Source organism: Populus trichocarpa, chromosome 18 (genome assembly GCF_000002775.5).
Source record: "Populus trichocarpa isolate Nisqually-1 chromosome 18, P.trichocarpa_v4.1, whole genome shotgun sequence".
NCBI lineage: Eukaryota > Viridiplantae > Streptophyta > Magnoliopsida > Malpighiales > Salicaceae > Populus > Populus trichocarpa.
The window spans coordinates 12172269-12199824 of NC_037302.2; the positions used below are offsets into that span (position 1 = coordinate 12172269).

The 27556-nt window shown below is 32.4% G+C and overlaps 3 protein-coding genes across 4 annotated transcripts; 1 reads left to right on the top strand and 2 right to left on the bottom strand.

Moving 5' to 3' along the window:
• Window positions 1-1109: 1109 nt before the first annotated feature.
• On the top strand, window positions 1110-2520 carry LOC7493370 (gamma-glutamyl peptidase 3). Its single transcript, XM_002324480.4, has 3 exons — window positions 1110-1603; window positions 1779-2111; window positions 2230-2520. Exons 1-3 carry the CDS (start codon window positions 1286-1288, stop codon window positions 2326-2328), a joined length of 750 nt encoding a protein of 249 aa, XP_002324516.1. The 5' UTR covers window positions 1110-1285; the 3' UTR covers window positions 2329-2520.
• A 7041-nt stretch (window positions 2521-9561) lies between these two features.
• On the bottom strand, window positions 9562-19847 carry LOC7489421 (histone-lysine N-methyltransferase ASHR3). 2 transcript variants are annotated; one of them, XM_002325074.4, is made up of 11 exons: window positions 19327-19844; window positions 17602-17748; window positions 17108-17272; window positions 15639-15665; window positions 14229-14346; window positions 13913-14006; window positions 12925-13018; window positions 12665-12743; window positions 11348-11519; window positions 10688-10768; window positions 9562-10049 (listed from the first exon to the last, which is right to left on the bottom strand). In XM_002325074.4, exons 1-11 carry the CDS (start codon window positions 19741-19743, stop codon window positions 9893-9895), a joined length of 1551 nt encoding a protein of 516 aa, XP_002325110.1. In that variant the 5' UTR covers window positions 19744-19844; the 3' UTR covers window positions 9562-9892. The 2 variants fall into 2 exon arrangements, with proteins under 2 accessions (XP_002325110.1, XP_024445739.1); XM_024589971.2 differs by having other exon boundaries at window positions 9798-10049; window positions 11469-11519; window positions 19327-19847.
• A 4486-nt stretch (window positions 19848-24333) lies between these two features.
• On the bottom strand, window positions 24334-26922 carry LOC7493371 (AP2-like ethylene-responsive transcription factor At1g16060). Its single transcript, XM_024589623.2, has 8 exons — window positions 26604-26922; window positions 26394-26476; window positions 26236-26244; window positions 26013-26101; window positions 25840-25913; window positions 25668-25718; window positions 25372-25448; window positions 24334-24988 (listed from the first exon to the last, which is right to left on the bottom strand). Exons 1-8 carry the CDS (start codon window positions 26750-26752, stop codon window positions 24450-24452), a joined length of 1071 nt encoding a protein of 356 aa, XP_024445391.2. The 5' UTR covers window positions 26753-26922; the 3' UTR covers window positions 24334-24449.
• Window positions 26923-27556: the final 634 nt, after the last annotated feature.

Here is a 27556-nt window from a genome sequence, read left to right on the forward strand (position 1 = left end):
TCCCGGGTTCGACCCTCTATGTGTACGCCTGTCACCCCAGCGGTGCCTTACCTGCTCCTGGGCTTGCAGAATGTCCAGCGGGCCGTGGGGAATAGTCCCGGACACCCCACGTAAATCAAAAAAAAAAAAATTCAAACAATATAAGCGTTTAGGTAATTGGATCAATACTCCAAAACCAAAAAGAAGTGCACGTGTATTAAAAAAAAAAATGGGTAAAAAACCCGCAATCAATGATTAAAATATAGATGCTTGTGATGGTCATCACCAATTTTTTAATTTTGTTTTTTGTGAAAAAACTATTGTCCTTTTCTGATTTATGTTTGTCCTGATTTAGAGATCTGCTCTCGTATTATTGGATCTTGTTTCCTCTACAGGAACTTTCTTCAGAACATCTGCCATGTATGGGTGACAGGCCGCGTAAAGAAAGTTAGGCAAGATAGGAGCTTTCCAGCTCAGGCCACAACTTTCTAATTATTCAGAGCTGAAACTAATTTAGTTGAGAACTATTTGCTTAATAATTAGAAAGTATTTATAGCATGTAACATCAAGTAATCATGAATATGAGAAATTCTTGGATCCAACCATTTATATTTTTTTTATATTTTTTATAAGAATAGATAAATGTGCCAGAAAATAGTTTTTTAAGAGGAAATTTCTCTGAATATTAGCTAAAATTAGGCTTGAAATGGATAGATTAAATTGAGAAATATTTATTGTTTGGTGATACACACTACGCAGTGCTTAATTTTGGACTTTGACTTTCAAAAATCAAATTGAAACTAGCTTAATTATATCTAGCACTACCTTATTTTCCTTTTATTTTCCCCCACTGTCCGGCCACTGTTCACGAAGCACGTTTATATTCACGTTGAACATTTTCTATCCAAGAAAATTAGTAAACCGCGTCTTATATGTATAGTAATTTAAATTAAAATAAAAAATGTCAAATGTTGTCTCTGTCTCTCACTCTTTCATGCACAGTGTAAAAACGTTTCAAATTCATCCAAAACGTTCTAAAATGATTCATGTTGCTTTTTAATATTAAAATGGTTACCCGTTTGGGTCCCTAAGCTATCGTCTTTTCTATATATACAGCTCATTCCATCTTCAGCTTCTCATTCTAAAAGCCATCCACTCCTGCTAATAACTGCTCATAATTCCTATCACCATCTTCGTTTTTTTATTGCTTCTTCAAAAGTCCACATAGCTTGCCAATATTGTTGACTTTGAAACGGTTTGGTTTTAATTTCTTGATCCAAGTTTAATTTCTTGATAGCTTGAAGATATGAAGGTTACATCCGAGAAAAGATATGCTCTTTTGCAAGCAGCAAGGGACTCTGACTATGTAAAGAAAGTTTACGGAGGGTACTTTAATGTGTTTGTTGCAGCTTTTGCTGAAGAGGGAGAAACATGGGACTTGTTTAGAGTTGTTGAGGGGGAGTTTCCTGACATGAATGAGCTTCACAAATACGATGGCTTTGTAGTTACTGGCAGCCCTTATGATGCCTACGGAAATGACTATTGGGTTCTCAAGCTTTGCTTCATCTTGCAAACTCTAGATGCCATGGAGAAGAAAGTCCTTGGAATTTGCTTTGGTCATCAGGTACTTGATTTAGTTTTTGACCATGTCATTTGAACTATAAGCCTCAAATTAACTAGCCCCAAAAAAAAAGGGAAAGAAAAGAAAATCCAAACTAACTGGATAAATTAATATATGCATAATTATGACTTGAGCACGTGCTGAATGGTGTCTTCTGTTGTTACGGAGTTGCTTACAGGTTTTGTGCAGAGCGCTGGGTGGAAAGGTTGGAAAAGCATATTCTGGGTGGGATATTGGGTTAAGGAGAGTGAGCATAGTGAAGGATCTGTCACCATGCAGCTTCCCAGGAGACTTAACAGAAATCCCTCCCTCGCTATCAATAATCGAGTGCCATCAAGATGAGGTGTGGGAGGTGCCATTAGGAGCTGAAGTGATTGCATTCTCAGACAAAACTGGTGTGGAGATGTTCACCATTGGAGATCACATCTTGGGCATTCAAGGCCATCCCGAGTACACCAAGGATATTCTTTATAATCTCATTGATCGCCTTCTGAGTAACAACTGCATAGAGGTAACTAAAAAAATAATCACTTAATTCAATTAATTAACCCAGTTTCATCAACAAACTTTTGTTTCTAATTAGTTGACAAAAAAAAAAAATTAAGTTTTCCAAAATTTGATGACTGCAGAGTGCTTTTGCCGAAAAGGCCAAGTTTGGATTGGAGATAGCTGAACCAGACAGAAAATGCTGGGAAAAGATCTGCAAGAACTTTCTAAAGGGTAGATAAAAAGGTTAACGTTGTAGACTGATGTGAACTTTTTTTTTTTTTTTGTTCTATCATCGTTTTCACAAGACTAGCTAAACAAAGAGCGATTAGCTAGCTCGTGAATCAACGTGCGTGTCTAATGTATGTCCTCTTCTTGATGATTTTAATGAATCAGATAACTTGGTGAGGAAAGACTAAATTTGAGTTGATTAACTTCAGATATTTGTCTGCTACGGTTTAAGATTCATCCGATAGCCTTATTCGCTTCTGTGGCTGCCAATTTCTCTTGTAGGGTGTCTGGATAGAGTTGCGGTGAAATGTGGTTGTTCTTCAATTATTATTTTTTAATGTATAATTTATTTAATGTACAAAAAGCTACCATAAAAAGCAAGTTTTTCTCTTGTTTTTTTGTTTTTGTGAGGTCTAAAAAAAAAAACAAATTACATCTCTATCACAAACACAAACACAAACACAAACACAAACACATTAATCTATTTATTTTTGCGTTATAAAAATACTTTAAAAAAATATTTTTTTAATTTTTTTAACTTTAAATCATTTTAATATACTAATATTAATAATAAATTTTAAAAAATTTTAAAAAATATTATCTTAATATATTTTCAAACAAAAAAACAATCACTATCATGAAATTAAACAAAATATCAGGCAAACCGAACTATGTTGGGACCATGGCCATTCCTGCTCTCCAAAATATCCTATAATGAAATGACACAAATGCTCCAATAGCAAAATGCACCGTCAAGAAATGATAGTTTAAGTGTATACAAAAGTAAAATGCTCCAATATATCATGAAACAACTTGACCACCTCCTCCTCCTCCTCCTTTTAAGGGCTGTTAGCTAGCTAGGGTGAGAATCAGCACACAAGTGATGCCTTTCTAATTGAGTATCTACTTGCTTGGAAGAGAATGTTGGAGAGTATGGTAGTGATTATTTTTTAAAGTTTTTTTGTTTGGAAATACACAAAATAATATTTTTTTTATTTTATAAAAATTATTTTTGATATCAACATATTAAAATGATATGAAAACATAAAAAAAAATATTAATTCAAAGTGAAGAAAAAAATAAAAAAAAATTACTTCCCAAGTAAACGCATATGTATAAAAAAAAGTTTTGACTAGCCTGGATTAGGCTAAGAAGAAATCGCAGACTCGTTAGTTTTATAAATTAGAAAATTAAAAGAAAAAAATTACAATTTCAGCTATTCAAACGATCCGAACTTTTGTCAATATTACCTAAATCTATCCAAAGATTTTGAATAATACTTGGATTATCTATTATCTGAAGTTTTGTCAACTAATTAGTTAAAACTCGTGCTTTCAATAGATCAACTGTATTAATGTCAAGATTGATGCAAATGGCGAAGATAATATACGAACCAGGTTCTCAAAGAACTAAAATGAACAAATATTCCAGAGAGGAACCTTGGAATATTTCGAAAGTATAATGCATGGTTACTCCTGCTTTTCATGTATATTAATATTCTTCTCTCTCAGCTTGCAATGTTAAAAGAAGTTCAATGCTTCCCAAGTAGCTATACATTTAAAAATATTGTTCATTGTAATAATATAACGGTTTTTTTTGCTCTTTTATCTAAAAAATTTAATATTAGCTTCGAGAGGCTTTGAAGTATTTTTATAAAGCCCATTAGTTATTATTAAATTGACTAGGGATAAATAAGTAATTTTTTATCTTAATTGCATAGTGAAAAGACCCCTATATCATCAAAAGCAAAAAAAAAAAAAACCTTAAACTAAGTATCAAGGGGTATTTTTGTATTTGCATAATATTTTTTTCTTCTTGTTATAATGTCAACTGATGGATAATCTAGTATTTGACCAAATATTAAAAATTAGAAAGTACAGAAAAACAACCAAAATACCCTTAAAAAAATTAAAACCAGAGTCAAGAGGCTTTTTCATCTTTTCATAGTGGGTTTTTTATTATTATTATAGTCAACTTAGGGGCAAATTGATATTTGACTAAATAAAATATAAAAAAGGATAGGTGCATATCAGTACGTGGGAGACTTCCATATTATTCAGGTGACGCATGCAGCATCTCGCGGAGGTTAAAAATACATTCCCACCACGTTGTTGGAAGCATCACCCAAATGACGTGGGTTGAATAATATATTAAATAATATATTAATCCATATTGATCATTTTTACTAAATAAAAAGAATTAAATAAAAAAAAGACATGTGCATGAACAACACTCTCAGTACATGGGAGGGTTCGTGCTATCTGTATATATATGATATGTCATTTATGCTATTCAGATAATGAGATGAGGCATTTAACATCTCTCGAAGGTTAAAAATACAGTCTCGTCATGTTGTTGAAAGCACCCCCTAATTAAATAGCGTGGGTTGAACAGTATATTAATCGAAGGTTGCAATATATACTTGGTAAGATAGAGAATCTGGTTATAAATTAATCTACAAGGATTTGAGCTACAACTTAAAAAGCTGTCTCTCTCTGATATCATGGGATAGGGTTAAATAGTTTTTAATGACATGATTGATCAATCATGTATTCTCTCTCGACAGCACAGGATCGAGTTCATCCATGGTTGGTAGACAGACGACAATCAGCAATTATAATGTGTCGGTATTGGAAGATGAATGGAAAAAGGAGAATTAATTATGTAGAGGATAAGATGAAGCAGTCAACAGTTCATGCAACGTAACAAATCGAGAAAGAAAACAAATGAGAAGATTTCTTTTCTTCTTTTTAAGTAGTAGGCTCTTCAGTGGATTTAGCAATAATTGATTTTTTTTTATTTTTTATTTTTTACATACTGCTCCCCATCTAAAGTGAAGTGAGATTGGTCAGTAAATATATCATTGGAAGGTCTAATAAAATCTCATACCAAGAATCATATTATTGAGCACTACCAATAATATCCAAGATTGATTAAAAAATGAAAAGATTTTTGATATATAATAATCACATGGATATTATCAAGAGATTTAAGATATATGCTTATCACTTTCATTAGCTTGAAAGTCATTATCAAGTAAATATATATTGAACTTTTTATGTTATTGTTTTGGTGCTTGTGTTAGTAAATAAAAAGAAAAAAATGTTAACCGAGAGTGAAGAGAAAAAAAGTTGTAAATTTAAAAGAACGAAAAAAAATGAAAATTAAAGAGAGAAAAATAAATAAAATGTAAGGGTTATAATAACCATATCCATATTTCAATATCCTAATTTCACACAAGGATTTTTCTAATTTCCAAACCAACCATACCCAAATAATGGTTACCTTCAAATTAAAACTTATCAATAAATACATCACTTTCTCTTCCCATAAAAGTTAGGGGTAACCATTTTGGACTAAAAAGAATATTTTAAAAAACAAATACAATATAAAACGCTTTCTCTCCTAAAAAAAATTAGGACAAAACTTTCCCTTCCTTCTTCTTTTCTCCACAATCCACATTAACCTTAATTGATTGGTCGATCAGTCCTCATCACCCTAAATGAAGTAGAACCAAGCCAATCATACACCTCTTCCTCTCTTGTCATAATAACTTGACTATCCCTAATCCTTTTAGAGAACAACAACTCCATCCCCTCAAAGAACCAGCTGCGACACACACATCAACCATCAAAACCTCTAGATAACATTAGCCACTGACTTGAATCAAACATCTCTAGCCATAATGATAAAAGTTGAACCTCTCTCTTTGATCTAACCTGAATTAATAACCTCATCAAAGAAAACTAAATAAATTAATGAAGCTCAATTATCAAACAACTTAATGTTGAAGGATAAAATTAAAAAAAAATAGAAATTTTTTTTTACTTAACTTAAGTAGTTAACTCGTTGACCTCGCGATCATGAGCATAAGATTGAGATAACCCCGTAGAAAAAAAACAAAAAAAATGTTGAAGGATGAGATTAGAAGAAAAAAAAAATAGTAAAAAACCTAAAAAAACACTGGAGTCAACATGTGTTAATATTCAAGACCCATGACCCTAGTCATGAGCCTAGGACTAACCCCATAGAATATAAACCCTAAAAATAACTAATTAAAATTCTCAATCATCAAATAACAAGGGTTGACATTGGAATAAAAAAGGATTAAAAACAAAAACAAGTAGCAATAAAAAGAATGGGGGCCAAATTTAACATAAAAAAATCAAAATAAAATCTTGAGGGAAGAAATTGAAAATAAAATTCAATTAGAAAAATAATAAAAAAGAAATAAATATCAATTAAAATAATAATGACCAAATTTGATATAAAAACTAAATAAAATCAAATGATGATGGATGAAATTGAAGAGAAAAATTAATCTTCAAAAGACAAAACAAAACAAAATAAATAACAATCAAAAGAACGAGGACTAAATTGTATAAAAAAAACAAATGAAATGTAACTTTGTGTATTTTACCAAGGAGAAGAAAGAGGAAAGGAGGAGGAGAAGAAAACAGTTCACTGGAGCCACACTCAGTCCACCGTCGACACGCATCGCACCTCCAATAAGATCTCTGTGTACTACTTCTAATGTTGTTGTGGAAGGCAGTGTTTGATCGCTAGAGGAGCATGGGCTGCCTAAAAGACACAGACTCTCCTCATTCGTTGGCACATGTATTGCACACGTCATCCATGTTTTCTTTTAATATATATATATATATATATATATATATATATATATATATATATATATATATATATATTCAATTGCTCTTGAATCTATTTGATAATTATAAAAAGTCATAATGAAATGACTAAAACACTTCTTGATCCAAGTTCAAGAAAATAAAATTTTAAGAGTAGTGAAGTAAGTGTATTGTGCAAAAAAGACAAAAAGTCAAAAATATCTTTGCCTCATAGTTATTTTTTTTTATTTTAAGGGTCAAAAATATATAAAAAAAAAACAGATTTATTTCTATTTAATTTGGTAATTTAATTGAACCTCATGGATCTTTTTATTCTAATTTATACTTTCTTAACTTGTAGTGTAAAGAATAAAAACATCATTGTATTTTAATAATCCACGTTGTATAATGAGTATTGCCAGTATTGCCGCATAATGTCCCTTAGTTTATATATATATATATATATATATATATATATAATGTATAGTCTAGTCGTTTGTACTGTAACGTACAAACATTAATATTGAATAATTTGCATCCAATAGAGATGATCAAATGATGATGTTATTAAGGAAAATGTCAAAGAATCATTTCAACCCAATAGCTTAAGCTGTTAGGTGAGGTTCCAGAATATGATTTATATTATTCTCTAACACACCCCTTTAAGTATTTTTTATCAAATAAATGAGGATGATGAGATTCAAACTCGAGACCACTTGGTTATCAAGGCTCTGATATCATGTCAAAGAACCATCTCAACCCAATAGCTTAAGCTGTTAAGTGAGGTCCTAGGATATGATTTATATTATTCTCTAACACACCTCCTCAAGTGAAAGCCCTTTGGGCTTGAAACTTGCACAAGTTCATATTACCTTGTCCTTGATTTTTATCAAATAAATAAGGGAGGTGAGATTCGAACTCGTGACCACTTAGTTATCAAGGTTTTGATACCATTTCAAAGAACTATCTCAACCTATTAGCTTAAACTGTTAGGTGAGGTTCCAGGATATGATTTATATTATTCTCTAACACACCCCTTCAAGTGAAAGTTCTCTAACACATCCCCTCAAGTGAAAGCTTTTTGGGCTTGAAACTTGCACAGACCCACATTACCTTGTGCTTAATTTTTTATCAAATAAATGAGGATAGTGAGATTTAAACTCGAGACCACTTGGTCATCAAGACTCTGATACCATGTTAAAGAACCATCTCAACCCAATAGTTTAAGATGTTAGGTGAGGTTTTAGGATATAATTTATATTATTCTCTAACAGAAAATACGGTACATGGCAGAAAAGGAAATTGAATTCTGGTCACCTTCATTAAAAAAAAAAAAAGTTTGGATTAAATAAGGCCATAAAAGCCTATATACTCTGATAAGATATGAATTGTATGATTCAAAATCATTTTTATAAGATACTCCAACATATTTATCACAAACCATGGAAATATAGCACGACAGTACAATATTCACTTTTGACAGTACATTTGTCGCTAGTAAAACCCAACTTATACACGTGTTAGAAACTTGTTAAAAAACTAAAAAACTTGCTCTTAAGGAAAATATCATAGAACTTATTCTTCTATTTTCTCTTTTTTTTTTTATAATATTGCATAAGAACACAATATCAAACTAAATAAGAAATTATTTAGCTCCAAAAATATCATATCAAGTATGATACTCTCTAAATATGAATAAAGCGAACTCAATCTTGAATCAAAGTGATTAAGTTAAGCACTAGATTATCTTCAAACTAATTGATTCCTTGGATCTTTAAATCTAAGAACGATTTAGGACCATCATTGGGGAAATCGTTAATTTATGAAAAAAATTTAATGTTCGTCGACTCTCACTTTGCTTCCAACACCAAGTTTTGTTACATTCAATGCTAGCTCCTTGTCCTTCGAAATCAAATCTCTACCTTATCTAAAACTAGATGTCCCTTGCTAGCTCTCTTTCCTTTCCTTCTTTCTCTGTATCTCTGATTTCTCTTTCTTAATATCCTCATGGTTTGTCTCCTTGTCCTTCGAAATCAAATCTGGGTTCTTCTATTTAGTTTTAGAAAGCAAGGGACATCTAGTTTTGGAAAGAAGGGAAAATAGAGAAGGGAAAAAAGTGAAGCAAGAACAAAACGATGAACGGGGAGAGGAGAGGATATTCAAGGATGTCATCGATCAAGTTTGTTGGTTGATGATGGGCCTAAAGAAGGGCACTGGGAACGTTGATTTTAAACACAACTCAATATAATTTTATTTTGTTTCTTTGGATCTTTTGCAATTGAGGGTTTCTTTTTAAAAACTAAAAATAATGGGCAGTCATTATTTATAGAATAAAGAAGCTTTGAAAAATAAAAGGGAAAAGGAGAAACGAAATTTAATAGCAGGGGAAACAGAATGATAAAGAGTGGTCATTAACAATGGAGTTGATTTGCATTTGATATTTAAACATTTCCGAATGCTCCAATGGCATGTAATTTTACAGGATGATTCAACGAGGGATTGCAGCTACAAGCAAGCTGTGGAACAATCTTTAAGATCTATGGACTTGCATTGCTTTAAATACGATATAAATAGAAAGCTATGAAGTTAAAAGGATTAAGAAGCAAAAAGAAAATATTGTGAGCAGAAACCTGGATGAGCATCAGCATCTCAGATGAATCTGTTTATCCTCCAAATCGTGTATTTGTGGTTAAAAGTTGAAATCTTTCTAGAATTACAACACGGTAATCCCAATAAGGGAAATAAATTTACAAGCTTTCTTGCAGTCCTGCAGGGTGTGTCGAAAGGGGATGCTACGAAAAAGTTGAAGAGGAAAAAATCATGCCAAAGATTGAATGGTACAGCAGCAAGGATAAAGAGAGAGTAGTTTTACTTTCAGTTTCCATTAAACGAGGAGAAACGTACAACAATCCTCCAGCTGGAATGGGATGCTGGTGTAAAAAGTGAATCACATGGTTATAATGGCTACACATGCAGTTGATGTTCTCTTTCGTTTTGCACCCCAGCCAATGTTCAACTTAGCAATCTTTCTTTTGGTTCCAAGATATCCCTGACAATTTGGAGCCCCACAATAGCACTTTACCTCAGGTCCAAATCGAACAAACCTGCAAAGGTCAAAATATAATTTCAATTTACATGCTACTCTTGCTCCCAATGGTAGGCATTAATGCTACAGGTGGCAGGAAATGACAATAAAATGTAGAAACAGGCCATGTGAATGTCTGAGACATTTCAGCCACTTTTGGTTATAGCTAAACGTTTTAACATTACATTTTTTATCAACTTAAATATTCCAGTAACCTGTCCGCTAATTGCACCTGCATACTATAAGGCTACCAATCTAGATAGTAACAAAGTGAACCTTGATTTCACTAGATTGCTCGCATGTAAAAGATGACTCGCTATAAGTTGATTACAAATGTTGAATTATTGTTTTTGTGACAGGCAAACAGCAGCTAATTAGGCGAAAAGTAAAAAGACAGATACCAAGTTTGTTATTATACTAGAGTTTCACAACAGATAAGATAATTATCACAAGAAACCTAGCACCTTTAAAATGCCAGGCAAGATTAGCTTCAATTAATTTAAGAATGACAGTTTAAACCACCAGAACAAAAAAGAAAAATTATCATTTATAAAAGAAATCTTATAACATCACAGGTTCCAACACTGACTGTTGCAAAAAGTTCTTTAGTTAATAACACTAGGAAGGCAGGAATGAAAATGCAATTTCGATATGTACCTGTAGTCATATGTTAATGGTTCTCCAACTCTTATTGAGCCAGCAGCAAACACTCCCACCCGAGTCTCCCCCTCGACATCCCTAAATAAACCCATATACAAAGGTTAAAAGTTAAGACCATGTCCCAACTGAAAAATCCCCACCTTCTTCAACAGAAACACGTTCAAATTTATTATTCAATAACTGCATTAGATAGAGCTATTATTAATAAATAGTAACAAATCAATGCCTTCAAAAACTCTTTCCTAGAGAACTCCAGTGACTTGTAACATTTGCATCTCAAGTCATATTTACCACATGTACCATAGTTTAGACAGACTATCACTGACGGGCATTCCTTTATTAAACTAGCAATTGCAAGAAATGTTTTCTTCCAACCATAATACAGAATAGAAAATACACATCCAAGATTGGAACTGACTTCAACTAAAAGAAAATAAGGATAGCTGAAGCCAGCAGCCAGTAGGCCATCCTTGTTAAGGTTTCGAAGCAACCTGCAATTTTTTGGAGAATGCTATTTAATTCATATTAGTTGAAATAACAGTTACATTTCCCAAACTTCATTGAGACAGAATAAACGAGATCTAGAGCAAGTATATATATATGAGAAGAGAAGTTGCTAGGATCATAACAGAAAAGCAGCATATCAATAGTACTAACCACTTTTCTAGGATACAGTTGGGTTTGCAACTATGATTTAAAAAACGAGATGAATTTCCCTTAAAAGTTGCATCAATTGTGAAGTCCTTTCGAATTTCGCACATGTAGAAGTTCTGCACACCTTTGTATTTCATGTCCCAGAGCCTTTGTTCACATAATTTATCGTCAATGACTGAAACAGAAGGATAAATAATTTAGCTCATTCTATTTCTTGGGAAATACATGCACACAACTTATTACAATATAGACTAAGGAAAGGGAAAATAATTAAACCAAAACACAATCTTTAACGAGGCACAATATACTGCAGTTTTAAAAAGGTAAACTATTAAGTTTTGAAAATGAATTACATGCTTCCATGAATGGTAAAGAGACCATATTTGCAGTTTGCATCATAGAATGGTGAAGAGACTCGTTCTCAGATTCAGAATACCATGACTTTATGATCATAATTTAGACAAGTACAAGGCAAAATATTGATCACCAGTGATGGCATTTTGTGACAGCAAAACAGGACGAAGAAAAATACTTGGCATGGAAGAGCTTTTATTTCTTTCTGTTTCTCTTCTTGTTTTTTCTATTTTTTGTTTTCAGTAGAAACCTGGGCCAAAGGCCCAGCAAACAGCCAAAAACTAAGCTACACAACTGTGCGGCAGATTGCCAGTAACTGAATCAAAAAATACAAAAGCATCCACTTAGCAATACTGCAATGCAGAGCTCTCAAGACTGCAATTAGCTTTAAAACCTTTAAGATAGCAATTTGCACACAGAAGAGACTGTAAATCCTTGCTATTTGACATTAATCAAACTTTTCATGCAGAAATAATTTTTAAACTATAACTACTATGTAATTACACAAGCAATCCTCAAGTTTCATAAATTGAAACTAGTTGTGATACTTTTAATCTTTAAATGTTCTCAAAACCTACACCAAAATGTCAAGAAAACAAAGAAAATGATACTGTATTTCAAAATGTATTTATTTCAATTCAAGACCTGCTGCCCTAACCATCATGCCTCATAACACCAGGGAAAGGAATACAAGAACTACAGCACAGCAGCAAGCTGCAATCCTGTTCGTCAGCATGTGTCCTAAATATAAGTAGGCAATAAACAAATTGCAGACTAACCAACTAATCATAGATAACGCAGAAAGTCAAAAGCACAATGGTTCAAATATCAAAACAGCAAAAGGACCAGGGCTTAAGAATGTGAGCCATATGATAACAGCCAACTTGAAAATAAAAAGAAAAGTAAGAATTAATGTATGCTTGAATATATTTATATATAAAAAAAGGTGCAGATATTAAAAACTACCTTCTCCAATATACTCAATTATAAAATCGCCTTTATTTAGTGGTTCAGCTGCCTCCACTCCCCAACCACAAAATTCAGTCTAAGAAGAAAAATTAACCACAAAAACCACGTGAATAATTATGAAAATCAAGATCCCTCTATTAATTTTCATGGAAATGCATTAAACTAATAAATGTAACAAAGCAAAACCGAGTAATTTCTTTACAGAATAATAAAATCAGGTGAAAGTATTCAATGGCTCCATGAGTTAAAGTTCACACCTTGACAATTTTTATCTTTTTCTCCTTGCGAAATGGCCTATTGGTGCAAGTTTCAGGGCAGCGGCATGCCTTGGAGCAGCTTATACATTGAACCCTAGTAGACAATACATTCAGGTTACAATCCAACTAAATATATGTTTAAAGATGATATAAGATCAACAAAAGTTTGGGCAATAAGCCAACCTCCAAACTATGAACAAAAGAAATCAATATTGAGATAATAAAGTGCAACTCGCTTAAAATCAGCAAAGAAACTTCTTTCTATGTTAAAGAAACACCTTTAAAAGCACCTGAAGTGACACACACTATTACATGCCACAACAATCCTAATATATAAACAACCAAAGCTGCAAAGTTGAAATAATCAAACTCAGTAATGTATGGTATAGTTAACTGATACAAAATATGTTTCAACCATATAATGCAGATAAAATATGAAGTTCTGTTTATTGGACAATTTTGCATAGAAGCTGTACGAACATGACAAATTCAAAAAAGAGAGAGAAATTGGTCATAGAGGATATGGTATAAAAACATTATTCAAAGAATGCTATACATGATGCTAAGAAGACAATAAATAAACAGCAGAACCTGCTACTTTAATTTAGAGTGCCACGAGCAACTAGAGCTGGATTTATTTACAGGAAGCTCAATGATATATGAAGGGAAAGCATCTTTATTACAGAAAAACGAATCACTACATGTTTATTGTTGAAATACAAATTCTGTTTCTATAGCTTGCTTTTACAAATAAAAATAGAGCGAAAAGTTCAACAAAATATCTTTTAACAGATTTTCATACCAGAGGAAAAAATTGTTTTAAGAACGTCAGTGCATGGGCTTTATCAATATGACTTGTATATGCATCCATTTCTTGACCCAATTAGCACTCATGGGAGAAAATGAGAATAAGATCTGATACGTATAGATGATCAAAGAACTGATTATGGTTTGTACACAGAAAAAAAATGGAATAATAAAGGCATACCTGCACACACAATTCTCACAGCATGTAGAGCTGCAATTTGTGCATCCAACATCACCATCAGAATCATCACGCTTCTTCTTGACCAGGTAAACATCTAATGTCAATTAAGGTCATTCCCATGCTGAATCAAATACACAACTATAATGACCAAACGTACCTGTGTGTGCGTGTGTGCCTAAGTACATACAAAATAGAAAAAGATCATTGATTGCATAGCACATACTGGCATTGTCAACATATCCAAAAGCATGTGATTTGATTACTAAACTACTCAAAATATGAGATTAGTCTAATGTAACTGTATAATATAGGATACTGCGCCTGATGTGCACATATGGAGGTGGTTCTAGTTTATTCTCTGTCAGGTCTTTCCATGTTAAATCAATCTTGAACTCCTCATCAATGTAAGGTAGAGGCAAACGACAAAATATTTCCTAAAATACAAAATGGAACAAAATTAGTTAACTTACAAAAAAAATCCATATGATCAACCCACACATGAATTCTTAGTAGTTTAATTCAAGAAATTGAATTGATGCTTTTGGGGTTAACTAAAAAATACCCCTTTCCCATATGATTGCTATCAATATTGCCGTTCACCAATCGCTTACATCAATCTCAACCCTACCGTTACCAAAGGTTTTCAGTGTTACCCTTTCAATTCTGTTTCCAGCCAAATTCGTAAACATAAATCTTTAAAATCCATGTGAGAACTCCAAAATTTAAAGATTAATCAAATTTAATGTTATAAATAAAAAAAATTAATGATGAAAAAGAAGAGTTCAATTTAAACTAAAAGTTTTGAAAAAATTGGATCTCATGTAGACTCAGAATTTCAAAAAATAGAGCAATTTAAAGATAAAAGTTAATAAAATTTGAATCCCATTTAAAATCAAAAATAAGAAAAAAAAATACAATTCTTCACGTTTCAATTCATTGTATTCCAATTTTTTACTATCAATTTTGTTTGTTTCATTCTAAATTTAACAAGTCTTTAAATTCTGGAGTTACCACATCAATTTTGAGAACATTTAGTAACATTAAGGGTGAAATTGAGGGAACTAATTGGTGAAGGGAAATATTGATAATGATCCTATAGGTGAAGGGTATTTTTGTAGTTAACCCTACTCTTTTTTGCATGTGCTAACTTTCTCATTCAATCTTGTATAGCTTCACATCCAACTCCATGCTGATCTCGGATTATTAAGAAAAGAAAAAAAGAGACACTGCAAGTACAACCACTGATGAAATAAGAACCTAGTGACTGCCTCTCCATTTCAGATGCCAGGGTGAAAAGAAAAGGTAATCATTACTTGTGATTACACTAAATAACTTGATGTACACTACACTACTGACTTGGCCTTGCATATTTGGACAAGTTCAATTAAGCTGCCCATGGATCAAGATAAAAGTCAGTTTCAGTTATGTCTAAATACTGGTCCTTTGTATCTCAGTTATGTCTAAATACTTGTCCTTTGTGTCTTTGACCTAACATTGAAATGAAGGGCATATTTTGTGAGCTGCAGGATGTATCCGTAAGGTATAGAAATTAGTAGCTGTAGGTTATCCTGGTATGAGCAATATTGATTGTTTCTTTCATCAGGGTCATTGCTAAACAAGCTGGCCATGCTTATCCCTACAACGCCTCTTCTCATTGTCTTTACTGTTTTTTTTCCTGTTGAGACGTGTCGACTATCAAGGTAAAATATACTGCAAAAAATCTGACCTCGATATCAGTTGCTGGAACCACATGCTGCTCATTCAACAAATATCAGACCTGTCAGCCAGCCTAATCAATAAAAAAAGGAATGAAGAAATAAAATCTCAACAAAAGAAAAGTGTTCAATAAGATGAAAGTAACTGGCTATGTTATTCTCAAGTCATTTTGTTCTAACTGCCAGACCACAAAAGTAATCAGTTTATCGCAGGGATTACCATCGATCAGTGTTGCATTATTACCATTTCAAGTTAAATGATTGTTTTGCAGATCAAAAAAAGGACTGCTAACAGTAAAACAAAATGACTATGGTACTGTATGCAATCACATATTGGATAAGAACTCAAAATGAATGAATTTACCAAACAAGCAACATGGCTGAATTACAGAGATTCACAAGCTCAATTTTTTGTGGAAAACACTATATGTAATTGTCATAATTGATCATGACAAGGACCTGAAGATTATAAAATGGAGGAAAGTGAATATATTTGCATCAAAATAGCATAAATCTGACAAAAATACAAATTGCATCCAAATGAATATAGGGGAGGATGCAGGTTTAGGTAGTAATTAATGCTCATTGGACAAATCAGCATCAACCTGAACCACTACAAAAGTGTTGAAAAAAATAATCAGCATATTGCCTGTAGTTAGCAATTACCACTTCCCATTTTAACAAGTCAAAGTCAAGAAATTAGGTAAAAAAATAGACAGGGAAATGTGAGTATGAAATTGCTGGAAAAGTGATGCCAAGAACAGCCAGGTTCAGAACTTCAAGAAGGAGAGAGAATCACTTAAACCAAATTGATTTGTAAAAGCTTTTTTGGGTGGGAATCCGACATTCCTTTACAAACCAAACTTTGGGATCCTCAAAATCTCATAAGACAAACCCAAGGTATTTTGCAGTCTCATAAACCAAATGCTAGAAATATGAGTGGAATTAACATGTTCGAGCAACTGAAATGAAATATAAACGTACTATCTACATGGCTGGGATAATTCCTGGTCCTATTATCATGAAGTTCTCCAAATCTTTAAACTACTTAACAAGTTTAGCCACTTGTTGCTAGAATTGGACTCCAGAACTCCATATTTTACATTTTATAGCTGGGTTTAAAATCTTGAGAGTCAAACAACAAACATCATGGAGCATGATAAAGAAAACATATTTTTGAATTGTCAACCCAATAGAAAGATCCTAAGCAAAAGTTGCACATCACACCTAGTCAATTACCAAAAATTTTGTTTGAGCTGTAGAATTTGGCAGTGGAACCATATGATATCCCACAAAACTGATTAGACATGTGAGACAATAAAAACAGTTGCATTAAGCTATCATACTGAGAATACATTATAACTTTGTCAACCCTTTCACTAATTTTTTGACAAAGCAATAACTGTATTAGAAAACTTTATGCACCAAAATTCCAAAAAGGATAATAATGAGCTGCTAGTGAAGGAAAGAAGAGATTGACCTTCTTATCTAGCCGCCAATTAGTTGGATGCCGCCAACAAACTGCTCGTCCTGGTTGGTTTTTCAGATAAACTACTTCATCAGACCATGGTGCACACTGATTATGTGAAGCTACTGTGCATCGAACACACCGCCAATGAAATTTCCCTTTGCAAGTGAAACATTCCTGTTTGTAGTGACATGTCACACATGTGCAATAGAACCACAAATGCTTACTGCTAATAGTCAGCAATATTTGTGACAAGAAGAATCAGGATGCATATATATATATATATATATATATATATATATATAAAAGCAATTGTAGAGCACAGTTGACAGGACATCGGTCACGATTGACCTTTCATCCTGGGAACTCCTATTCATCTATTTCACGTTTTTCCTCCTTTTAGTAAAAAAGGTACAACATTGTTACATGGACAGAAAATAGCATCAAATATAAATGTGAAAAATATTGTGTATCAAAGAATGATATCATGACCAACTAGATCTTACATGCTGAGGGCACTTGAATTTTCTCAGATTTGAGACTCCAAGCCCTTCCACAACACATGTCAAGTGATAAACTCCCTGACAGTTACGAACAGAGCATTGCATTCCCTCCCCGGGGTAGATAGATCTACAGCAAAAGAGACATTCCACCTGGAATGGGTACAAGAAGGCTTTGATGTCAGTTGCAGGAAACCATAATTGCACACAATGTGCTTCACAATTACAAATCTGCAAAAAAGGTGTGGAACAAGCATGCTCTAATTTCTCAATTCAAAAACTGGAACCCATATTCATAGTACAATCAGTATAGTATTTCAAATTTCAAACTTTTTTGCATGGCCAGTGTTTACACTCCATTCCTTGGTGATAAAATAAGCAAAATCTGAAAATCTTCAAAGTCAGCCATGAATCAAACAAGAAACTGTTAGCTCCACACATGCATACACTGATTTCTAAATTCAAAAACTGGAATGCTTGTACATACCACATTCCCTATAATATTCAAAATTTCAAATTCTTTGCATGGATAACTTTTACACTCTATTCCTTGGTAAAAAGGTAAGCGAAATCTGGAAATCTTCACAGTCAGTCATGAATCAAACAAGAAACTGTACTAGACATGAACTTCTTCCATAGGCTTCTGAGTTCTGGTTCTTATTGAGTATATGAAAAGAATACAAACTTCTACTGCCAAAGCTCTACATAGATCCCCACAAACCTCAACAATTAGTAAAAGGACATATTTAGCTTTAAAGAGAAAATGCACCAGGCTCCCTCACATCCCTATTGACCTTATTTCCATCCTTCATACCAAAACCAAAAACACAGTATGCAGGCTTGGCACTACAGAAATCATTTCGTACAAAGAAAACACAGGAGTTGAAAGTCTATGACCTGCTAAAAGATGGAGCTCAAGATGATTGAACAACCCAGAATCCATTTAGCATTTAATAAATTGATTAGCTGTTATCCACTTAGTATTTATCCATAATGTGCTTTGAATTATATAATCTCTACAATTGTCCCCTGGAATGAAAGCAAGCTATAATTCGCCCAACAAGCACCAGACAATGTTCACCATAAGGACCCATTCCAGAACTTTAACCAAGATTCCATCTATAATCAATTCATAATTTTCTTTCTTGCAATCTAAATTAAAAACCTTTAACTCTGTCTATCTCCGAATAGATCAGTTTGTAAAACCTATCTTTAGAAGCAATTAAAAGGGGGGAAATCATCAGATCCTACACAAATAGCTTTCCAAAGATCACCCATAATCTATACTAGAGCCAACATGTAAATAATATCACAACACTTACATCCCAAATCATTGAGTAGCACAAATATACAAGAAATCACAATCTCCCTCGGCAAACTTATTAACTAACACAAAAGCAGAATACAGTCCAATAAGATTCTAAAAAGTAAGTAAGAAAGGCAACAAATTCTGTCTTGATATTACCATAAAAAAAGAAGATAAAATTGAAACACTAGAGTAGCCTCCAATATTCACGCAAACCATCGATTTACTACCCCAAGTAACCAAAACTGAAAATCCTAGCAACAAAGTTTTGCTTTTAAGAAGCCCAAAAAAAAATAGAAGCTAAGAAGCAGCGTTTTCATATTAAAAAAAATTGCCTCAATTAATTACACCATTTAACCAAAAATTCAAAATTTCCACCCCAAATTCTAACTTCAAAGAAAAAAAAAAGTTTCAAAAAAATCTACCATTTTCTTTGCACCAACAAGAAAAGGAAGAAGGCAGCGAGATTGTGAGACACCCGCATCCATCTTCTTCTGAACCCAAACCCTAACGTAATCATCCAAGCATTTACCATTATTACTACTAATATTATTATTAAACCCCTTCTTGCAACCCAATCGGCTAGCACTGGTCCGCTTCAAAACCCTAATTGAACTCCCATTGCACAAATCTGCCGCTCCTTCTGGAACACTTTGGTCCCATTTAACCAGGGTTTTGACTGTAACAGAAGTTATTGTCGCCGTCGTTGAGGTAATTGAATCTGATTGATCAATGGCATCGGGAGGAGGAGGGAGAGGAGAGTTGGGTTTGAGAGCAGGGCAGCGCGTGAGAGTAAGAGAAGAGGAGAGAGAGAGGTTACCTCCTAGTCCTAGATCTGGCATTTTAATTCTCTCTCTAGTAACTCTACTATCGGAGAGAATTTTTTTGTATAAATCCTTCCTAGCAGTAATTTGGAGTTTTTTTTTTTGTTTTTGATATGAGTATTTTGGGCGGGAAAAGGTGACGCTTGTAGTTTTGAGGTTGTGGCGTTGGGAGCTGTGAAATGGCTCTACGGGGGTTGATGTTGTCGGGATTTTACGGGATTGCCCAAGTGAAATGATAGTGTGCATTCGTGCTTATGTGCCCCGTGACTGTGGGGGTCAATTTCGGTAAGTGTGATTTTTAAAAGTATATTTTATTTAAAGATATATTAAAATACTTTTTAAAAAATATTTTATTTCAATACAAGAAAACATTTAAAAAAATATTAATTTTATATTTTTAACATAATTTTAAAACACACATAAACATTTAAAATGTTTAAGAGTTTAATAAATAATACTTTTTAAAATATTTTTTATTTAAAAATATATTAAAATAATATTTTTTTAATGTGGTTACAATTATTTTTCAAATAATTTTTTGTGTTAAAATATATTAAAATAATATTTTTTTAATTTTTAAAAATTATTTTTAATATTAGCACATCAAAATGATTTAAAAATACTAAAAATATATTAATTTAAAATAAATTAAAAATTAAAAATTTTTAAAATATTTTTAAAATATAAAAACAAACAAAACTTCAACTAAGAATTACCTGAACACAAACACAAGCAGCAAAGGTGGAGGAGCGTGTCTGTGAAAATTAAAAACTACTGTGACTTGTCTTCCTTGTTAATTACTGTGGCATTTGACGTTGTTGAATTTTACCATTTGGATTTTCAATTGGTTAAAAAATATCATTAACTTTCGGCCAACTATAAACTAGTCCTTGATCTATTTTTACTCTGATTTGAATCCTTAGCTTATTCTTGTTTAATAATATCGTCTTTTCATCTAGATTTTCATTTATGAGGTAAGTTTGACCGTTTATACAGTCACGTAAGCTAGAAGAGATACTCTTGAGCACGTGATTTTTTAGGGGAGAGAGAGAGAGAGAGAGTCATATGATTATGTCACCAAATATTTTGAGCTTATTATGAAAAGATCACGTTGAAGGAGAGAAAATATAATGGTTATGTCACCACGAGAGAGAAGCAATATAGTAGTGGTGTTCGATCCTAGGATGTGTTTGCTTTTGTTTTTCTTTTATTTTTTTGTTTGTTATGTGAATTTTTTGTTTGTTATGTGATATAATTCTCTATGATAAAAAATAATAGAGTAGAAATAATAAATTTTTATTTTTATTATTGTGTTTTTTGCTTTTAACTACGATTCTCACCATTAAAAACAAACACAGCAGCAAAAATAAATATACACCTGGTGATGGTTTAATAATAATTAAGATTGTTTTTTTTTAATTAGTTTTATTTGTTGGAAGGGTATATAGACATCGGTCGAGGTTAATTTTGATGGCGGTGGCATTTGATCATGTGATGGAAGAAGATTTTTTTTTTTTTTTCCTTTTCTAGGCTAATTAGAGTTTTTTTAAAAATCAATTTAATTTATAAAGGAACTTAATTATTAAGTTATTTTAGGTTATAGTAAAGACCTCATCACGAGTTTTACAGAACATATGTCAGTTTCTTTTTGTTTTTATTAACGTGGATGTCTGGGTCAACTTACGCGCACCTCGACTAATCCTACGGGCCCTGAAATTAACAATCATATAAGTTTTCAGTAATTATCATATTAGCAAACATATCTCAGTTTCTTAATTGGCCATGTAATCACATATGCCATTGAAGTGGACAAAAACCTTAAGAGAATAATAACATTACTAACCAAAAAACATGCTAATGCCCCAAACTATAACACAAATAGTTTAGGGACTAATTATTCATTGACTCGAAGTTCCGAATAGGCTTTTTTAAGCAATTACAACTATTATTTTTATTTTTCTATCATAAATCTTCTTTTTATTTCTATCTTTTCCATGATATGTTACAATTTTGGTATCAAAATAATGGTTCAGGCTAATATGAAAAGTGATGAAAAATAATCAAACGTTAGTCATTGAGAAACAATTCAAATACATAATGTTAGATTTTGAAGAAATTGATGAGTAAATAAAACTTCTCAAGCAGAATTTAGATAAATAATTTCTAAATTAAATCTAATTACAAAATTTATTAAAATTAGATCATGATGGTCTTGCAACTTTCGAGTCACGAGAATTGAAGAGTAAAGTAGGTGAGCACTTACAATTTAATACTATCTTTCAAATTGCATGGCATGAACTTAATTGTCTTTCTTCGAAGAAAAAAGATGAGGGGTTGGATCATATTTCAAGATGGTCAAATAACTTGAACATGTTACTATGTTTTCTGAATGGTAAGGTGAAGGTGTGATTCTGGGATTTGTTGGCTTGCCGGGATGATCTAACTCGAGATAGGTTTGTTAAGACTTTGTGTCCACGAATTGGGAATATAAAATTCATTGATGCAATGAAAGAATTTGATAAGTTGCATGAGAGGACAATGTGGAGGAGTATTATGAGCAGTTTGAGTGAGGAATTGAGAGCAGCGGTATTAGAACATATTTGTTTTTATGCTTAAAAAGGATGTTTATGCAGCACAAACACGTTTTAAATAATAATAATAATAAAAAGTGACGATGATCATAAATTAGATTGGATGAAATAATTTAGTTTTATTTTAATTTGATAATAAAAAAAAATAAGCAATTACAACAAATAGATCAAATTTAAAAACAACAAAAGTGATACCGATAAACTAAGAAAAAATATTTTTGTAAAATGAGACAAACAATGTAACTCAATTTTCAACTTATTAAACACAAAATGATGAAATTGAAAGTTAGAATGACAAACCTGTAACTCAGGGAGCAAAAGGCAAGCTAACTCGGGTTTACCCACCAAACCCACGATCCAGGTCATAAGATGGAGATAACTTAGTAAAAAAGAAAACATAAAAAACCATAAAGCTGAAAATAAATTAAGTAAAAAAAAAACAATATCAACACGTGTTAATTTTTCAAACTTGTGACCTTAGACATTGAATTGAAAGTACCTTATACGAAAAAATCATAAAGCCCAATTCTCAACTAATCAAATGTTGAAGAATTAACTTGGAAAAAGAATGTTAATTATATAAAAGGATATAAAAAAATGACAATTAAAATAATGAGGATCAAAATTAAAATACAAAATAAGTTTTATTTTTTATTGAAGGGTACTGAAATGAAAAGGAAAAATTAATTGAACAAAAAGAACAAAGAAAAATCAAAATTGAAATAAAAAATAAAAACAAATTTTTTTATTAAAAGATAAAATTTAAAAACAAATCAATTTAACAAAAAGCCCAAAACAATAATCAAAATAACAAGGACCAAATTGAAAACAATAATATTTGGTAAATTGAGATTGAAATATAAAATTGAAAACAAACATAAACTTTTACAAAAAGCCAAACAAAAATTAAAAAAAAAATAAGAACGAAAATTGAAATATCAACAACAAAGAGTATTAAGATGTAGTTTTTAATAAAGGAGATATAAAAGAAGAAAAACAAATTCACCAGCAACAAACCAAACCACTATCGCTTACACGGACAGCAACTTCAAGAAAAGGACGTTGAATAGTGCACCACACATGCCCCAATATTTTTTATTATTATTTTTATATTTGATGAAATATCAAACTACATCTAAAATGATCTAATAATAAGAAAAAAGAAATTCATTGCAAAAAGATGAAAATGCCCTAAGACATTAGTTTTATTTTTTAAAGATAATTTGATCGTTTCATTGTATTTTTTGTTTTTTTATATTTGATTAAATACCAAACTGTCCATGAGTGAAATTGAATAATAAAAAAATTATTGTGAAAATACTAAATTTTCCCTTGTACAAGTTCTAATTTTTTTACTTCTAAAAGTAATTTAGTTGTTTTATTATGCATTTAAAATGAAAAAAAAAAACGCCAGAATATATTATGAAAATTCACGGTGATATATTTCTATATTTGACAATATAAATCTCAACATCCCAAGTTTAGTTAGTTATACAAAGGGAAACTTTTGTTGTTTTGGCATTTTTTTATTTGTTGAAAAAAGGGTAAAAAACTAGTGATGGCGATGTTTATATTCTGTAAAAAAAAACATCAAATTACTAATTCTTTATTTTTTTATATGCTTAATTATAACTTTTTTTATGCATTATTTTTTGAAAAAGAATTTGTGCAGATGAAGAGATAATATATCGCTTTAGGTCAAATATTCACCGGAGGTGACACCAAAATTAGTGCCTCTTAGAGAATCTTTCCTTTTTTGCACACATGTAGACATTTTATTGCTGAAAAATGAAAATTACATCAATTTCATAGACATTTTATTGATAGAAAAAATTATACATCTTATTCGTACAAAAAATGATGATAAAATACCAATGTTTATTTGCCCTTGTCGCTCTACAAACAAATGAACCGAATAATAAATAGCCAACTAGCTGTCTGAAATCTCTTCTCCGCCTCGTTTCTCCATTTCTTCTCCAAATAAATCGCAGCCCTAAAGAACTACTTTAACCCTTCACCAATTGATGAGGGAAAGCCATAGACCATATTACAGGTCTCATATTCACAAAGAACCTTCAATCTAATTTAATTATATAAATTAATGTGTAGTGACAAAATCACCTTAATTAATCTTTATGTCTCGAAATCGCACTGGAACATGGGTGGCACAAACGAGTTGAGGTCGCCAAAAATCATGTCGTCACCTTGATCCCCGTAGTTACTTGAATCGAGACAGTCAAAATATGTCTGCACGTCTTCAAGGAAGCTACATGGTGTCGGGTCTAAGCCCGACGGTGGGGTTGGTGGGCAATCTGTCACTGCTGTCATTTCCATCATCTCCTTGAACTTCGATGATTGAAGTAAGAGCCCTAGGGCAGATGAAGGATTCGTTGCTGGCCGTGGTTGAGTTAATGTAGTTTCACTAGGTTGGTAGGTTTGCTGGTTAATTTGAAGGAAGGTTGTTCCAAGCTCTTGGTTAGGGTTAGGATGAGTTGAATTATCAGTGCCTATGATAGGGTTAGGGAGATCCAGACCATTATTGTTATCAGTGTTATTTTGATTGGGTTTTAGCCATTTGATGTACCGGCTAAGATCGAAGTTGGTAACAGCATTCAGGCCACGGTACTCTATAGCCGCCATATCGTAAGCGGTGGCAGCTTCTTCTTGAGTAGCTGCAAAAATCAATGAGACATAATCAGTGCTGGTTTTCCTTCCATTAAATTAAAGATAAATTGATTGAAGTTAGGATCAATCCGTTTGCGTGCAGAATCGGCAGTTTGAAAACTTTTCTTCGCGCAGACTACTAATATACAAGGGTTAATTATTGGATGGCTTCGCAAGAAAAAAATCGGTTGATCAATGTTAGGATTCATTTTGCATGTAAAAGGATGGTGGGAGCTTGAGAATTTCTGTGCATGCGATGTAATGTCGTTAATGAACACGTACATTTCTCTGGAATGTGCATAATAGCATTAATTCGAGAGGTATTTGTCCCAAGATCGGAAAGAGAATCCCAAGTTATAGGTGAAAAGTGAAACATCGAGGAGGAATTTACCATATGTCCCGAGATATAGGTATTTGTTGCCGAATACTCTACCAATCCGAGCTTCCCACCTCCCGTTGTGATGATGCCTGGACATTAAAATTAATTTCAATAACACTAATTAAAGTCTCAAGTTATGGGATATGTTGAGTGAGATCCAGCTTAATTAATTATGAGAATTGGCTGGATTCTTCTTCTTCTTCTTCTTCTTCTTTTTATTGGCTTAATTTTATGATTGAAAATCCTGAGGCTTCAGAATTGTATACACTATCTGTAATTAAAGAACAAGGCTAGAGTAAATAAAGTACCTAGCAACTCCTCGGTATTTTGAAACTCCACGAGAAAAGCCACTGCTTTTCCTACAGATTTGAACATATATAAATAAGAATCAATTTGCTGTAAAAATTAGTTCATCTATTAATTTAGCAATTTCGTATGCAAAGATTCATTTCCACAACCATAGATGCAAGAAGCTTATACCTTCTCAATGATCCAATGCACTCTTCTCTCGACTGACCCTCCATTTCTTTCAGTTCATTTTGGTATGTCGACAACTATAACCAATAATACAGCAGATTCCTGCGTTAATCATCTGAATATATCTTAACCTTTTTTTTCTTTTTTTTTCATATATATTATAGACATAAGATTACCGGAAAATTAAGAATTGTCTCAGGACCCCAGTACTTCAGTGCTGCTAAGTCATAAGCATGCGCTGCCGCTTCTTCATCATCATAGGCACCTGAAAAGTAGTCATCACATATGCCATAAGAACTACAGCTCAATCTCAAACTTTATTTTCCAAATTTTATAGCACTTTTTTTTTCATTGGCTTTACTAAGAAATTAAAAGCATGTAATTAATTATGATACGTACCAAGGTAAACTGCATTATCAAGTATCGCAGCAGATTAAAAACCATCGGCCATTGCCACAGAAAGAAAAAAAAATGCACATCAATTAATACATTGCTCCATAATAATCTCTACTGCATGTTTAAAAAAAATGATAATGTAGGTGGTGAAAATGAATAACCTTGTCGTCCTTTCTTGTTCTGTGATTCATTCCAGCAATTCTTATCCCACAAATGAGCTTCATATCGGCCGGTCCACCGGTGCCTGAAACAATAATTAATACAATGGTATCATTTTTAGGAAAGGAAAGAGAAAAAAAAGAATAAAATTAATAATTTGATCAAGCAGAAGAACTTATAATAACAACGAAGCCATGCAAATGATTTATAACCTAGTAACGCCACGATAAATGGAGCTGCGTTGAGGAGGAGAGTCTCTTGGAACACTTCTCCTTGTTCGTTTCACCTTGGTCACGCCATTAGTCGTGTTATTATTGTTACTTGCTGTGTTTTTTGTGTTCTTCTGTGATAATTTCGCCATGAAAACTTAGTCGCACGCGTCCAACAGCTAGATTAAAATGGGATAAAATTTGAGAGATATGACTGAGCTCTCCAATGAGGAGGTTTTTAAAGGAATGATAGGGAAGAATAGGGTTAGAAAAGCGTGTGCTGTCAAATAATAAGAAATGGCCGGCGAGTGAGTGAGCTGTTTTGGAGGCCGTCTGGAATAACCGGCCCTTGTGGTTTCTTCTCTCTTGTCTTTACCTATATATTTTTATGTGCTGTTTCAATGATACTGGTAAATGGTAATGATATCGAAGCTCAGTTAATTTCACTTTTCATCTATTGTTTTATCCCCTCGCCAACGAGGTTGTGTATAGGTCAACTAGCGTCCATGTCCTGCTCCTACTAAAATATCTTAATTTCGAGGGTTTTGTTTTGTATAAAAAAAAAAAAGAATTATTTTTTTTTTTTATTCATAATATATTAACACTTTGATGCAACATTAATTATCATGTTATGTTTGATGAAGCGAAGGCTTAATGTCATAATTCAGTGTTACTTTAAATATTGTTCCAGTACTGATCATGTGTGTGTTTTGTATTCATGACGATTGTTTTCATTTTAATTTAAGTTCAGTTTAACTATGGTTAGTTTAAGGTGATTAAAGATGTCAATTTTAATCTTGAAAGGCTGAGTGGCGATTAAAGATATTTGTTTCTCTCTTGATTTTTTATTACATTACATTAGATAGGTACGCGCTAATCTACGGGTCGGATTAAGTTAAATTTTTTAAAATATAAAAAAATAATGTTTATGCAATGCTAGTGTTTTTAAAGAAGCA

Coding starts and splice junctions, on each gene's coding strand:
- LOC7493370 (XM_002324480.4), top strand. CDS start 1,286: ATGAAGGTTACATCCGAGAAAAGATATGCTCTTTTGCAAGCAGCAAGG. Junction 1,604..1,778: donor GAATTTGCTTTGGTCATCAG/GTACTTGATTTA, acceptor AGTTGCTTACAG/GTTTTGTGCAGAGCGCTGGG. Junction 2,112..2,229: donor TGAGTAACAACTGCATAGAG/GTAACTAAAAAA, acceptor TGATGACTGCAG/AGTGCTTTTGCCGAAAAGGC.
- LOC7489421 (XM_002325074.4), bottom strand. CDS start 19,743: ATGCCAGATCTAGGACTAGGAGGTAACCTCTCTCTCTCCTCTTCTCTT. Junction 14,007..14,228: donor ATATGTGCACATCAGGCGCA/GTATCCTATATT, acceptor AATTGACATTAG/ATGTTTACCTGGTCAAGAAG. Junction 12,744..12,924: donor AAAAGATAAAAATTGTCAAG/GTGTGAACTTTA, acceptor TTTTCTTCTTAG/ACTGAATTTTGTGGTTGGGG.
- LOC7493371 (XM_024589623.2), bottom strand. CDS start 26,752: ATGGCGAAATTATCACAGAAGAACACAAAAAACACAGCAAGTAACAAT. Junction 26,477..26,603: donor ATTTATCGTGGCGTTACTAG/GTTATAAATCAT, acceptor TTATTGTTTCAG/GCACCGGTGGACCGGCCGAT. Junction 25,719..25,839: donor TGCATTGGATCATTGAGAAG/GTATAAGCTTCT, acceptor TCAAATCTGTAG/GAAAAGCAGTGGCTTTTCTC.